The 16,717-nt window shown below is 45.0% G+C and overlaps 1 protein-coding gene across 2 annotated transcripts in view; it reads left to right on the top strand.

The window, feature by feature from the left end:
• The window catches only part of plxna4 (plexin A4), a 313,281-nt gene that overhangs the window by 43,779 nt on the left and 252,785 nt on the right, over window positions 1-16,717 (top strand). For both annotated transcript variants that reach the window (XM_080757088.1, XM_080757089.1), the window contains 2 exons: window positions 2,229-3,335; window positions 3,772-4,029. In XM_080757088.1, coding sequence (XP_080613214.1) covers window positions 2,340-3,335; window positions 3,772-4,029 — 1,254 coding nt within the window. In that variant the 5' untranslated portion in view covers window positions 2,229-2,339. The remainder of the gene's footprint in view (window positions 1-2,228; window positions 3,336-3,771; window positions 4,030-16,717) is intronic.

The raw sequence follows: 16,717 nt of genomic DNA, 5'->3' as shown, positions 1-16,717 counted from the left end.
TGTGTGTGTGTGTTTCTATGCATGCATCACTGTAGGTCACAAGACACACACACACACACACACACACACACACACACACACGAGACAGGATACGTTTCTGTTTACAGGAAATGTTCTCATCATTTCCTCTGTATATCACAGTACAGTACAGTTACTGCTAAATCAGGTGTGTGTGTGTGTGCATGCGTTGTGTGTGCACTTCCTGACGTTTATTGGTTTATTTGGGGGAAATTGTTGGGCATGAAAAACCAATTGATTGGGGGTCGCTTTACAACAATCAACATGTTTGTGTGGGTCATGATGAGGGGGTGTGTGTGTGTGTGTGTGTTGTATTTGTGTGCGAGCGTGTGCAGGTGTGCATGTGTGTGTATGTGTAATCCTGAGACTCAGCAAATGACTCGAGGACTGTGGGAACCTTGTGATTTTCTGCAACCTCTTGCATTTCCTCCCTAATTGCTCCACCGTTGCCCATAAACCTGCTCTGTGTGTGTGTGTGTGTGTGTGTGTGTCTGGACATGCTAGAAAGAGAAAGAAGGGCTTTTCTCTCTCTCTCTCTCTCTCTCTCTCTCTCTCTCTCTCTCTCTCTCTCTCTCTCTCTCTCTCTCTCTCTCTCTCTCCCCCAGCAGTGTCAGCAGGTGATCTGCCCTGTTGGGAGAACGAGACAGAGAAATAGCCACAGCATGCAAATCGTTACCTCTGTGGGGAGAATCAATTAGGTGAAGCAGAGACTGGACTAGAGAGGTCTGTTGGGCCCATGCAGAGAGCTGTGCTGATAACCCCCTCTGAGACCATGCACACACACACACACACACACACACACACACACACACACACACACACACACACTATATCTCTCTCCCAGTCTACCACATGGGCTACACAGTATAGTGCTCTGAAAATGCTGACCTTTTAGCCTCTACCTCCATCCACCCCCCCTCACCTCTCTCTGTCTCTTTCTCTCTCCTCTTACTCCTTTCCCTGCTGCCTCAGTTTTTCTTTAAACCTACATTTCTTTCAACCTTCATCTGTCGCTCCCTCCCTCCCTCCCTCTATCCAGCCCATTTATTGTTCTCTAATTATAGATGGCACCAGGCGGACCGTTCACCTCTGGGTGCTTATATTTCTGTGTTGAATAGCACTGGTCCATGTGAGTGGGAGAGTGAGCCTGGCTTGTTCTGGTCTAGAGCTGTAACACACTCTTAACGTATGTAAGTAAGTGAGAAAAGTAGGTCGAACTGGCTTATTGTTGGAAGCAGGCTCCACAATGCTCCAGACCCCTGGGAGATGGAGTGCCACACCTACCATCAGATCCTTGAGTTGAGACTATACTCCAGAGAGATGTGTGCCCTCTGGGACTCTGTGAGGACCACACATTGTTATTGCAATATATGCAACTCAGCAGTGGCTCAAGATGTAGATTTTGTTTGACCCCTGGGTTAGTGTCAAAGTGTCCCCGACACTGGCACGGTTTCCTCCACCATCGCTGTGTGAATCTGTGTGTGAATGGGTGAATGTGATATTGGATAAAGGCGCTACATGAATGCTTTCCACTATGCATACTATGTCCACTATGTGCTGAGAGATTTTGACTTGCCCGTAGCTTTGCATTGAGCACACACATTTAGAGACTCAAGCCATGCTAATCCTACACTATGCTAGGGTGACCAGATGTCCCCCTTTGCGTGGGACAGTCCCTCATTTCCGAGACTTTTCAGGCGTCCCACAAACGGAGACCCTGTCCCACATTGTGACTGGATTGTTCAAATGCCCTAATAGTTAGTCCCCTAAGAGTTTGCTTTCTGTCGTAAATCTCTCTCATTGTCTCTTTTCCTGCAAGATGTGTACTGTTAAAATAACACGAGAAATATCCCCTATAGACTCTACCAAGTTGGCCATTCCACACATGACCCATTTTAAAATAAAATGTGAGACGCCAGAGGGGCTTAATAACAAAATAATAGGCAATATTAGGCCTCTGGTCAAATATGACATCAAGGCATTTAATAGCAACTTAAGTAGGCCTATTTACCTATTAGGTCGCTAAACCCGCCCCGTCCCACTTGTCCTACACAATCCATACTTCTGTCCCTCAAATGAACAGTTTGGATCTGATCACCCTACACTAAGCTGGCAGTGTCTTTAATCCAACCCAGACTCTACTAACTGAGCTACGTTTGTGTGTAGTGTTGCTGTGATGTTGACCGCTCTCTTCCTCTCTGTCCCCCCAGGCACATGATGTCCTCCATATCAAGAGAGGCCTGACCCTGATTGGCTGAGAGTGAGTTCGGACCACGCCTCCTTCCCCTCGCCACACGCCCCCCACCTCCTCGTGAAAAAACATGGCGTCCCCCCTCTCCAGAACACGGACCTGCCTCGTCTTCTCCTTCTGCTGCTTCCTGTCCGTTCTGGCGCCGCGTCCCGCCGGGTCCCAGGCGGCGGTGCACGCCCCTCCGGCCGCCTCCCAGTCCCAGGTGATCACGGCGTCTCTCCAGGAGGAGGAGTACGCCTCGTTCCGCGCCGAGAACCCCGAGTGGCGGTTCAACCACCTGGCGGTGGACTACCGCAACGGCAACGTGTACCTGGGCGCCGTCAACCGCATCTACAAGCTGTCGCCCGGCCTGGAGGTGCAGGTGTCCCACCAGACCGGCCCCGACGAGGACAACCGCAAGTGCTACCCGCCGCGCATCGTGCAGCCGTGCAGCGAGCCGCTCTCGCTCACCAACAACGTGAACAAGATGCTGCTCATGGACTACCGGGAGAACCGGCTGCTGGCGTGCGGCAGCCTCTACCAGGGCATCTGCAAGCTGCTGCGCCTGGACGACCTGTTCAAGCTGGGCGAGCCCTTCCACAAGAAGGAGCACTACCTGTCGGGCGTCAACGAGAGCGGCTCGGTGTTCGGCGTGATCGTGTCGTACGGCACCGCCACGCCGGACATGCTGTTCGTGGCCACGGCGGTGGACGGCAAGCCCGAGTACTTCCCCACCATCTCCAGCCGCAAGCTGGCGCGCAACTCCGAGGAGGACGGCATGTTCGCCTACGTCTTCCACGACGAGTTCGTGGCGTCCATGATCAAGATCCCGTCGGACACGTTCACCATCATCCCGGACTTCGACATCTACTACATCTACGGCTTCGCCAGCGGAAACTTCGTCTACTTCCTGACGCTGCAGCCCGAGATGGGCAACGGGCCGGCCGCGGGCTCGTCGTCGGCCGGCCGTGAGCAGGTGTACACGTCCAAGATCGTGCGCCTCTGCAAGGCCGACACGGCCTTCAACTCCTACGTGGAGGTGCCCGTCGGCTGCGTCAGCGGCAACGTGGAGTACCGCCTCCTCCAGGTACAGTATAGGCCTGTCACCATTACACATTTAAAGGGGAATACCACTCATTTTCCCCTCCTCTGTTTAGCCTATAGCACTGGAGGTCTAGAACTCAGGGTCATGGGATCAGTGACATCACAATTTACAATTTACAATTTAGGCATTTAGCAGACGCTCTTAATCCAGAGCGATTTACATTAAGCAAGAACAAAAAGCATGGGGAATACATCACATAAAAACATTTATCATGAAACATGCGTAAGCTAAGAAATTAACAGTGGAATATCTATAATGAAACTATACATATAAGCTATACATCTATACTACTATGATATACATTATGTACTATGACGTGCTATGACTACATACAATGCACTTATGCTGTATGTATGTATGTTTGAACACTGCCTCCATGCAGCCTACACAGTAATAATGGTTTGAACCCTGCCTCCAGGCGGCCTACCTGGCCAAGGCCGGCGCCATCCTGGCGCGCTCGCTGGACGTGGCGCCGGACGACGACGTCCTGTTCGCCGTCTTCTCCAAGGGCCAGAAGCGGCGGCCGCGGCAGGCGGCGCAGGACTCGGCGCTCTGTGTCTTCTCGCTGCGCAACATCAACGAGAAGATCAAGGACCGGCTGCAGTCCTGCTACAAGGGCGAGGGCACGCTGGACCTGGCCTGGCTCAAGGTCAAGGACATCCCCTGCAGCAGCGCCGTGAGTTGTTACCTTTGCCTTTAAACATGTACACGCGTATGCACGCACACACACACACACACACACACACACACACACACACACACACACACACACACAGAAGAAGACCCCTAGTTTAAGTGTTTAAATTAAATAATTTAAAAGAACACAGTAGGACTTGAGACTTTACACCGCCCTGATAAAATATGTATTTAGGACGAACACAGATTCTCCCCGGGACACAGTCGGTGGGAGGGGATGGGGGGGGGGGGTCTAGTTATGAGGCGAAGAGGATTTATTTTATTCTATTTTGTTCCACTTTTCAATGTCAACTGACACTGCCGCTGTCGCTGGCAGACAGTGCGTGTCTTGTCTTGTATGTGTTAAAACAGCACATGACAACTCCTCAATGTCTTGTTGTAGTTGGTAACAAATACATTCTCTTAGTTACACCGTTCTTGTGAGATCGTTCAGTTACTTACTTACTTACTTACTTATGCTTTCCCTTTAGAAGACAAGCCTACTGTCATGGTACACCAAGGGAATCTGTCTAACCTATAATGTTTTCAGATACATACTATAGTGTGCTGATTACGTTTTTAAATGAGTAATACACTGTCTGGACGTCATCTTGGCCGAGATGCAAAACGGAGTAGCTCTGTAATCAAAGTCAGCTGTGTTTGGAGGAAGGTGCAGCTATGGGAATCACACAGGTGAATGAAATCAAGATTAATTTATATTCATAAGGGTCTATATCTATGTCATCACAGCACATTTCCGTTTGACAGGAAGCAATTAAGATTGTATGTCCTTTTAGGGCCTTGCTATACGTATCTATTGTTAGGTTAGTCCACCGTATGACCACGGATATGCGCTAACAGTGTGAAAAACACATTTGTCATTTCACCATGTCTTTAAATCGAAGGAACATTACTCATTGAGTCACTACTGAGCTGCAATATGAATAAAAAACTGAATAAATTCTAAGACAAGAACACTGCAGGTCAGTATTTGAATAGTAATGTCATTAGTTTGCTTGCACTGCACAGTGCACAGGAGGTATTCACACACATAATAATAAATGGCATACAAATTCTGTTAAATTAACACGATATCTTAACCGGTGCCGTGACTTGTCCAAATGCCTCCTTCTCTTCTGGATCAATGCAGAAACACCAACCAAAGCATTATCATAATTCTATTCCAGCCTTAACGCGCATTAGACATTCAGTGATCCATTTTATTTAGTTTTTCCCTCAACAATAAAGAGAATTAGGTTAAAAAGCATGTCAGGTGCGGTTCGTTGAGCCGAGCGGCCAACGCTCAATTATGCAGACATTTTAAGGTCTTGTTTGGTTCTTTTCGGTTCTTTGAGCCTATTGATGAACAAAAGAAACACCGGCGGTCTGAAGAAAAACAAGAAAATGACGGTGATCTAAGAGTCCGTTTGTTAGGGTAATCATGTCCCCTCGTACTCTAACTGGCAGAGACCACACAAATGACTCATGCTGTGCTCTCTCTCGCTCTTTTGAATTCCCTTTGCCAGCAGAAATAAACACAGGCAGCTGAAGGTGCTGGTGGAAGAACATCCACTTCTAGGGTAGACTAGAGCTTCATTAGTAGTAGTAGTGGTTATCAGGTCGTACACACACGCAGGCACGCACCAGGCCCAGCGCCACAGGGTGCCAGAGGGGCCCTATAGCTGGCATTTGCAAATCCTGCCCCCCCTGCAGTTTTAAGTTGTATGTACATATTGTTTTACTATGTAAATATGACATGCCCATATAAAGGGATGTTGAAAGATGAAAGATACAGTATATGGAGATACATGCAAGGTTTGTGCCTGGCAGTGCAGTGAGGATATGATGGCTTCTGTCCTTGCCATGTTTTAGAGACACAACCTCTAGCCCTCGTCCCAGTCCAGTGTTAACGTTATCTCAGTGAATGGATGGTCCTCAGAGCCCACTTATGTGTTTGAATCACATGTTTTTATCTGTGTATCTACCTTTGTGCACGTGGCCACGTGCACGGGGCCTCCTCGGTCCCAAGGGGTTGAGGGTCTGATAAATGATGCTGGGACGAGGGTGGGGTGGGGTGGGGGGGTGGACCAGCACCAGCACTAAGGGTTGATGCCATTTTAATACATTGGCGTACTCTCACCTCATAAATTATATGACTGTGGATAGCTACATGCATGCACGCACACGCACGCACACACACACATGCATACGCATACACCTGCAGAAATAGATTTAACTATAGGAACCACATGCAGGCGGATTGATAATGCATTATCTCAAAGGCCCAATCGGTAGGTTCTTGGATGTTTTACAATGACGTGAGTCACGTGACGCAGAATTCCAAACAACATATGGTCTCTGTCGGGTGAACCAAAACAACAGCGATATCAAGGTCATCATCATACTGTATAGGCTCTGGCCTGACAGCGCGTCGCGTGTTCGAATCCCGTTCACGACGACCTTTGCTGCATGTCTCTCCCCTTCTCTCTCTCCCTCTTTCCTGTCCGTCTTCACTGTAACTATCAATAAAGGCACAAAAAAAAGCCAAAATCAAATCTTTAAAAAAAGACGTATACTATAACAACACTTCTAAATAGAGCGCAGAGAAGATGCACAATGACTCATAGACGCATCTCACTTCCCTCTTCACACATCATTTAAAGAGACTAAAGGAATTATCTGAGGTTTACCAACCCACAGTTCGTGTGTGTGTGTGCGTGTGCGCGTGTTCAGCTTTTATAATATCGACCCATCAATGCATCATAACTGCTAATAACACTGATGATTGACCTGAGAATTCCTGCCTTTGGCGTTTAGTGTTTTCTTTGTCTACACTCTGCAGATAGACTAGACTAGACACCAGTCAATGTAGTTCTGGATGCCAACCTATAGCTCTCTCCGTGGAGCTCGCTGAGGCAGTGAGTTGTTTGCGTCTCTGGTGGGCAAGTTACTGCAGGGGAATCCAACAGGATACAGTAAAAGGTTAATATTCCATCTTTTGACAGAGTAAATGTAGCAATCAAACACGTTTGTTTGACTCCTTGGGGGGGTCCCCGGGACCCCACTTTTTGACAACCACTTCACTAATCCTTGCTACGTAGTTTGTTTGTTTGGTTGGTTGCCAAGGGGGACCAGCCAGGCCAGACCAAACTACGAGGCAATTGGCTGGAAACTCACGGTGCATGGCCTTTTTATATTGCTGAAGCAAAGCAGTATAGACGGAATAATGACCCATTAGTTTTGTTTTATTACTGGCCATCTGGTTTATTCTGGAGCTGCTGCTAATATGAGATGCACTGAGATGATAAGAGACTTCTATCAGAGATAGCTTTTTCTCTCTACTTGGTTTGTCACTCATTCTTACGCTTTATCTTGCGTCTGTCTGTCTGTCTGTCTGTCTGTCTGTCTGTCTGTCTGTCTGTCTGTCTGTCTGTCTGTCTGTCTGTCTGTCTGTCTGTCTGTCTGTCTGTCTGTCTGTCTGTCTGTCTGTCTGTCTGTCTGTCTGTCTGTCTGTCTGTCTGTCTCTCTCCCCAACTCCGTTCTCCCTTCAAGTATTTCTCTCGTACTTTTCTTTTTCCCTCGTCCAATTACCCCCACCCTACCTCATTAGGCTGGCTGTGCAGAGCATGCATGTGCGCATGCACACGCCAACATTCACATTGCACACGGAAGCTTCTACATTCACTTTCGTGTGCCGTGATGATTCTAACCACATGTTGTCCGTAAAACATATTGTATCCTGGCATGACTTCACAGCTAACGGCAGTAATGTAATTGCGACCATAGCTCGAAATGAGACGCTTCACGCAGTTTTTATTGACGCTTTTGTGTGACGCTGTAGTATGATTCTGCCGGACATCAACGATATGATAAAAAAAAATGAAACGTTAAAATGCACAGTAATACAAAACAAAAACGTATATTGCATGTCTATGTATTGCGTCTGTACAGAACTATATATATATCACATCCTGGTGAAATCTTTCAGTGTGTTTTCGCTTGTCACCGATCGGTCATGCAGTCCGGAAACCACAAAGGACTTAAGAGAGAGTGTGATGTGAACTGCAGAGGTGATCTCATGATGACTCTGACAGTCGTACACGTACAGTGTACCAGCAGCCATGACTAACTAATTAACAGCCTGAGCCACCTGGCACCCTGGGATTTGTTTTTTTAAAATAACATCCATATGGCTTCCTATGAACTGTAGGTCATGTTCAGTTCATTATCACACAGACATATATACACCTGCATTCAAATGAGCACCGCTTTCTCTTTGAGTCATTGTGCTAAAGAAAACAACACTTTGTGTGAAGGTCGCCCTTACTTCTTTAAACAAACACCGTACTCTATTTTTGCTTAAAGTGCTCCAAACAAACATTAAAAGTCCATATCCTATAGCCTATATATGTTATAGGTTGCCATATGACGTATTTTCCGAAAGCCAAACATTGGAGGAGCTAGCGCACCTCAAAAAACAAAGACATGTTTTCAAAAGATTTTCTGAAACTCTTAAATATTTCCAAAATGATTTTAAAAGATAGTCGAAACTGCAGCAGATCTTGCAAAGCTCACAACGTGTCACAATGGGATGCATTGTGAATTTGTGAGCTTGTAGATCAGCTAATTGGCTAGTGGGTGGGCGGGGACCACTGCCCCATCACTATGACTCAGACATAACCATATATCGTCTCTGTTGCCAAAATTGTTCATTTTCAGGATTCAAATTCAAAAATGGCAAAAGTAGCACGAAGCAATGCGCTGTGAGGTTGTAGATCTGGAAATGTATAATGGATAAAGTGGTTAAAAAAGATTGTGATGCTGGAATGACACATTTTTCTGGGGAACACCCTCAAGGACCCCTGGGAGACCCCAGGCTCTATTCTTGAGAACCAATGTTATAGAGTGTACAGAGTTTAAGTATGTCTGTGTAGATTCTAGGCTTATTTATAAATTATTTTTGCGCCGGGTCCGTATATATACGCCGATAGGGGACGCTATGCGATCTTATCAGCCAGGTCCGTATACGACCCCAACGTAATGGCAACGTATACTCTGTTTGTATAATGGTTGAGTCCCACGGCAGCTTTTAACATTTGTCCGGTTGCTATGCTAATTTGGATGTAATTTGTGCCTTTGTACCCGAGATGTAAATGCTTCTGGCGAGAGGTAAACGTTATGTGGTTGTGCCAATGATACTAAAGTGTTTGTAGTGAGTGTGTGTGGGGGGCGGGGGGGCGGGAAAACTCCTTCTCTTAAAGTGAACGCGGATGGTGGCACTGGGAACTTCATAAACGCTAATAGCTAGCTGTCACAGAAATAATTAATACGATATTGTCTTCTTTCTAGAGTCAAACTGATGCTCTCCTCTCCCTTTTCATCATCTCTCTCATATTAGCCCCCTAGCTTTAGACATGCAACTGCGGCTTAGCAATAAAATTGACAAGTCAATTTCAAAGACGTTTCATGTTTCGAACTCTTTCACAGCTCGTGTCCATGCAGCTTCTTGTACATTCACTTGAAATACTCTTGGAATGTAAGACATGCTGGCACCGACCCAGTTTTCTACTCCAACATTGAACTGGAAGTTGAACGAGTCGAGATATAAATTGCTCCCATCGGGGTTTGGCTTGGCAGCCACACGCACGGCGCTTATTTTAGAACAACTAGAGATGTGGAATCACTTTGTTAGACCTGTGCTGTAGAGGTGAGAAGCAGTAGGATGATCCTCACTCTGAAATGAGAGCTTCTTCTCTTCCATATAAGTGGTTCTTGCTGTAACCATTTAACCCATTTTGCGCGGGAACCCCTTTTGGTGTTGCATTATGTAATGCTTTAGCTATTGAAAAATAGCATATCTACAAGCTCATAGTACGAGCTTGTAGGTCTGTTATTTTTGAAGAATCGTGAAAAGTTACATGAAAGTGTTTGAGAACGACTGACATAGAAAAACTGCGTTTTCAAGAAAACAGTCAGATGATTTAGAAGACATTTCCAGAATCGTTCCCAGGTGAAAATGGGTTAAAAAAAAGAAAACCGGGAATCTATCACAGAACAGCATCTATGAATGAAATGTTTTTGTAACTTATGATATAAAACATCCGACGCAAACAAAGGATGGGCAGGTGGAAAGGCAGAGAGGGAGAGATGGAGAGACAGACAGACAGACAGACAGACAGACAGATTGGGAGGAGAGTGGCTACGCTTGGCTGAGCCTCATAATGCTGATGCTCAACAGTATCAGTGTGACGCACATGCCCTGCATCATACATCATGCTACCTGCATCCATAGATCATTGTCAAGTGACATGTGACCTATTGGAAAAAAAACAACAGGAAACGCCGTCTGCTGCTCGCTGTTCACGATGTCAGCACAAACGCACAACAATAACAGCATCCTTAGATGCTCCCAAATGGTCCATTACGGGTCCATTTGGTTCCATTTATATAATGTTTTTCATCCCAAGGACACCTGAGGGATCCCCACTACTTGTGGGGATAAATTGTAATAAATTGTGTTGCACATTAAGCCTTTTCATAGATTTCATAGAAAGCTTCATAGACTCAGTGTTGGATTCGTCTTAATATCCTATTTTCAGACATTTAACGACTTAACGACTTAAGCTCTCAATGCTTTTGCTTTTCACTCTATACTTAGTCTCCTTCCCACCCACTGTAGTAACTCTGAGAACCCCCTAGGGGTCCTGGACCCCCTGTTGAAGACCCATGATTTACTGTAGATGTTTTTAAGTTAAATGAAAACCAAGGATTTTACTGCAATCTTTTTCCCCCTTCTATACATGGAGATTGGAGATGGTTCTGCTCTTTCACACGCACGCACGCGCGGACACACACACACACACACACACACACACACACACACAGTGTGGTATTTTCAGATTGTCTTTCATCGACGGCGAGAGCGTGGCAGGAGAAAATTACGAGGTCGCGCGGCTCGTACATCCACAACGCCGGCCGCCTCTCGTCCTCTCCTCTCTAATGATCATTAATTACATGTCATTAGCTAACATGCTACGGGCTATTCTTCCACATTTGTCATCCGCAGTCGACTTTCCCCACTTGGAATTAATTCCATTTAATTAGATTACTCTGCTGTGTCTCAGAGTCCCCTCTTCTCTCTTCCTCTTTCTCTGCACCTCTCCTCTCTTTCTTTCTTCTCCCCCCCAAACTTAAAAAAGAAGTTGCCAACCCTGCAGCTTTTGAGCTCATCTCAGGTGTCGGCCATCTTTTTTCTCCTTTGTTTAGTTTTTCTCCACAATTTATCAAATGAATTACTCCCAGTCCCCACACATCATTTCTGTGTTGTCACTGCTGTTGTATCCTACTGCTATCTACCAGTGAGGAGCCCCATCAGGAGGGCGTAGACGTAGAGCCTAGTTCGTCCTACTCCTCCCGTCACTCCACTCCCTACTGACCGGTGCCTCCCTAGCCCGTATAGGAGCACATCATGCAGTGACAAATATCACCCTCTCTGTCCGGCTTCCCTCCCCCAAACACGTTTTTTGTAGACGCCCAACTAAGCTGGGTGCACCATCACCGTAAGATTCGAACCCACAACCTCTGCGGTTGGAGGGCGGCAGTCATTTTAGCACTACGCCACCCAAGCGCCTAGTGTCGGCCATCTTGATCTCTCCTTCCCACTGTAAGGGTTGAGAATGTTCTTGGTCACAAGAGCGGGAAGTGCTGACCAGCTGGTATAATCCGAAGTTAGGTCTTGGCGATATCTTTATCTTTATGGACAAGTTAATAAAACTTAAATCGCAAGGCTTAGTTTTAGATTCTCATACAGACTAGATTGAAGATTATAATCCGACAGAGAACAATTCTGGCAAGATGCCTTATATAACGCCTTATATAACGTCACAACTAGGTAGGCGTGACATCAGCCCTGACACCCACTGATTGCGTTCTCGATCAGCGGCTGGTTGGATGATGACTATGACTCTGTCTAGGCCACATCCTGAGGAAGAGAGAAAGTGGACTCATTAAGAACCTCCAGACCCCCCCCACACAGACAGACACACACACACACACACACACACACACGTCACACACACACACACACACACACACACACACACACCCCCCAGACATCCCCTAGCCCTATAGCTGGCTCTCTAATTAAATCTCCATCCGTGATACCACTTGGTAAAGGTCAGAAAGGATGTTTTCCAATATCATTATTCTGTGATTATACCAGTGTCTGCGCTCCTTCCACTGGCCTGAAAATGTGATTTGTTTTAAATGCTTTTGCTTTCAATTTCTCTTTTTTTTTTTTGGCTGCGCAACTTACAATGTGCAATCAAAATAGTTAGTGAATTTGTAGCCTGTTTTGAACTATTTTTATTAAGTATTAACCACTTACGATTTTCCATTTCGGAATCTAGAGAATGCTATTGTCCAGGGAAACTTAAAATAAGCAAGGCAAGGCATACAAAGCAGAGAGACAGTATAGTGCCGATCATTAAACTAGTATAGCAGGTAAACGATGAGCGTAGCATGTGTCTAAACAACATACTATTGAAATGACAATCTGCACATTGGAGCTACATAGAGGGCACCAGGTAAACACACAGACAATCTGCACATTGAAGCTACATATAGGGCATCAGGTAAACACACAGACAATCTGCACATTGAAGCTACATATAGGGCATCAGGTAAACAAACGAGACCCCAACATTCACGCTCTTCTTCACACGTTTGACTTTTACGCCAGTGAGGATTTATGCCTCCGTTTTAGTGACATCATGCACTTAGCCGCATGCACTGTGATTGGTCCACCTCTGAGGGCATACACACACACACACACACACACACACACACACACACACACACACACACACACACACACTCACACTCTCACACACATACGAGCTCTGTTCCAGACAGCTTCTAGCCTCCAGTCACACCATAAAATATCCATAAATATGTTTACAGCAGATGACGGACCGTTATACATAATTCAACCACATGAACCCACGATACGACAACGGCCGATTGCAAGCGAGTTTGTAGATCGGCTATTTCTTTTGAGAGAGAATTGGTGTTGACGGGGAAAAAGGTTGGGCCCCAAGTACAGTGTTTGGTAAATGAATGCCCTACTTCATCATATTACAGGGTCACAAAAAAGGAGCGCCAAACGTGTCATATATTGAAAGCTTAGAGATCTGCAATTTGTGCCTTTTTTTTAAAAATGTAACTTTTTTTTCATGAATATGAAATGAAAATGTAAATTTGTCTCACCTAGACACAGGATCTGACATGAATTTTGACCTTAAGGTCATGATTAGATTTATCCCCTGAGCTCAATGGTAAAACTTTCAGCACTTGCAGGAAACCATGCAGCTTCAAGTTAAGACTGAAGTGTTGTGTTATGTGTTGTACACATATTGAGCCAATGTAAAGTATTACTTAATATAATACTTTTTTTCCTATTTCTTTTCTTTATTTTCTTCCGTGTTTCTACCATCATTCTGTTTTCTACAACTTGAATTAATAAAACAATGTTCAGAAATGAGAGTTTTAGGGCATTAATCAGCTTGAACATGATGAAAGATTGTTTTGGGACCATTCTGAAGCTTCCTTGCCCTCAAGTGGAAACATTGCGGTCCTATTCAATATTACACATTGTGATTGTTTTTGTGACTGTATAGGGTTTGCTTATTTATTGATATATCTCCAGTTTTATTTTCTCAGTCACAGCACCGTTTCATCTTCCCAACTTCAGTCTCACATCTTATTCCTACCTCAGGTTTTTACCTATTATATGACAAGGGTTCCCCCCAAACCTTTCAGGTTTTACCTATGACAAGGGTTCCCCCCAAACCTTTCAGGTTTTAACCTATGACAAGGGTTCCCTCCAAACCTGTAGATCTGCTATTTTTCAATAGCTAAAGCATAACATAATGCCCTAAATGTTATTCATAGAAAGCAGCACTTTTTTTTTCACCAAGGAGGGGTTGCATTGATTTGAATATACAGTATAGTCAAGACATTATTAATCTTGCAAATGGCTATTACTGCTTGGAAATTACTGTTTTATAATTAATGATTTACATGAAACCGCAGAGCACCATTTTCAACAGCAGCCATTACATTAATGTCATGATGATAAACTCTTTTAGCGCCTCCTTAATTAATCACGTTTAAATGCTCACTGGCTATTAGAGACACCTTTTTAATTGTGTTAGTATACCTGAAAAAACCAGTATACCGGTATATAACGTTCAGTGAAGTAGATACATTGTCTCTCTTTGGGTTACTAAGGTCATGGTCAACATGTCGAACGTTCAATTCTGGGTTTCAGAATAGGCTGGCTATTTTGAGAACATAGCGAAAATAGCAGGTTTGTAAAGCGACTTCCATAAACCTAAAGAAACATCTCCTGGCCCTCCCTCTTAGCATATCATCTCTGTCGGTGTACAAAACTGTTACTTTTCAGTAGCAGATCTACAAGCTCGAAATACATCGGTTCACACCACGCTTCGAGATTGCAGATTTGCCCACTTTTATGCTTTAACCCATTTTGACCTGAGATCAGATTCTAAAAATGACAGTTTTCTGAAAAAGCTATGTTTCTTTGTCAGTTGTTCTTCGATTTTTCAAAAATAGCAGACCTACAAGCTCGTAGTGCCGCGCTATGAGCTTGTAGATCTGCTATTTTTCAATAGCTAAAGCATGGGTTAAGTTAACTGTGATGCTGCAGTATGATCAAGTAGGCATTTCATTTCATTCACGAACAAGCACAAAAAGTTATAATATTGGACATAAGGGGTTTCCACCCGACAGAGACGACATGAACGGACAACACTGTGACATATGCTATATATAATGCCCTCCATTTCACGCTCCTATCAACGGCATTGATCTGCCAGGATGGATAATCGCACGACTTCGCTTGCCGCGCACTGCATACACGCGTACAGGCCTTTCCCTGTACTGTACTTCTTCAATGCTAATCTTTGTGACAGTTTTTTGGAAAGAGTCCCATGGGCTCCATACAAAGGGGAGTTAAATCTCGCAGCGGTGACAGCTCTCTCTATAGCACAGACTCTCCTGGGTTCGTAGCACTATTCAATCAGTGTGGTGCAGAGAAATAACGCGCTCTCTTGTTGAAAATGCCCTCCAGATGATTTCCACTGCCATGCGCTGCGTGCGTCAAAGCTCCCCCAATCCGGCAATTTGTAGCACATTCACGACGACTGCTGCTCTCTCAGCCGAGACAATGAAATGCTCATTTAAAACACCTGAATTCAACTAGTTGACTCTAAATTAAATCCCCACAGGAGTCCCTGTGTGTGTGTGTGTGTGTGTGTGTGTGTGTGTAGAGTACAGAGCATGTGTTCTTTGGTCTATATGATAGCTGATTTAGAAGTATGTTCGGAACAAAGCGTTTATTTCAAGTGTACATTTCCACATGCTGTTCCCTTTGGAATATTTTTGATTCAGTGTGTTACGCACCAACGGTAATATGTATCATCCATAGTCTACATTATGTTTACTGTTGAGAGATTGAAAAAATACATACATGACCCACTGACCCCCTGCATGCATGGGGGCCCCGACCCACAGTTTGAAAACCACTGTGAGACAGGGTGCAAGACGGCAGGTTTTAGCAGGCCTGTGCGTGCATGCGTGCGTGTGTGCGTGCGTGCGTGCACCTGATCTCGTACAGAATGTCCTCATGCAGAAAGATGCAGAGAGGCGAGGTAGAGAAGAAAGAATCAAAGAGCAACAAATAGCGAGAGAGATGAAGATGGAAATGAGTATCTAGACTGCAGTCACACACCAGTCCTATAATCTCACACGCACGCACACACACACACACACGCGCGCACACACACAGAGTGAATGCAGAAACACCAGTGTGGTTGGTTAACACCCAACTCAATCACACTACGGCGTCACACACAATTAGTCAACATAACAGATCTACAAGCTCACACATGTGAGCTTGTGCATCGGCTGTTTTCACTATTCGAATGTTTTACAAGTGCATCTCTCAAATCACAGCGGTGCGCCGTCTAAATCTAAAAAGAAAAGCAAGTCAACGTGGTTTCATCTGTTATGCTTTATACTGTATACTCCTCAGACATGCTACCGTGCAGGGTTCTGTGATTGCATGCAGATGGGGCTGTCATGTTTTGTGAGTCTACACGTGTTTTCGTGTGTGTGTGTGTGTGTGTTTGTGTGTGTGTATGTGTGTGTGTTTGTGCTCGTGTGATGTTTCCACGCAGCAGTACTGTATGTACACTGAGACGAATAGTCGTAGTCGGCCCGTCACTGGAAAAAAAAGCCAAAGATGACTTATGGTTTTTGATAAGAGAATAATGGTGCTGAGGAATAGTCATTATTTTTCCGCTGTTACGGATGGATTTGAAACAGTGGCTTGGGACTGTGTGTGTGTGTGTGTGTGTGTGTGTGTGTGTGTGTGTGTGTGTGATTAATAGCTTCACAGTGTGGGGTGGGGCGGTGGGTTTAGGGGCGGTGTTGCCATATCAGCTTATTATATTATTATTGGGCTTGTTTTTCCTGTAAAGTCACTTGTAATGTTATTGCTATATTATGGGTTGTGATTTTTGGGCTTGTTTCCGATTTGTAGTTGCTTCTGTGGGCTTGTTTCCTAATGTTGTTAAAACCAGTTTTTCTTATATCGCCATACATAT

Source organism: Protomyctophum bolini (assembly GCF_963924005.1).
Source record: "Protomyctophum bolini genome assembly, chromosome: 23".
In the NCBI taxonomy this organism is placed as follows: Eukaryota; Metazoa; Chordata; class Actinopteri; order Myctophiformes; family Myctophidae; genus Protomyctophum; species Protomyctophum bolini.
This window is presented reverse-complemented; position numbering and strand designations above follow the sequence as displayed.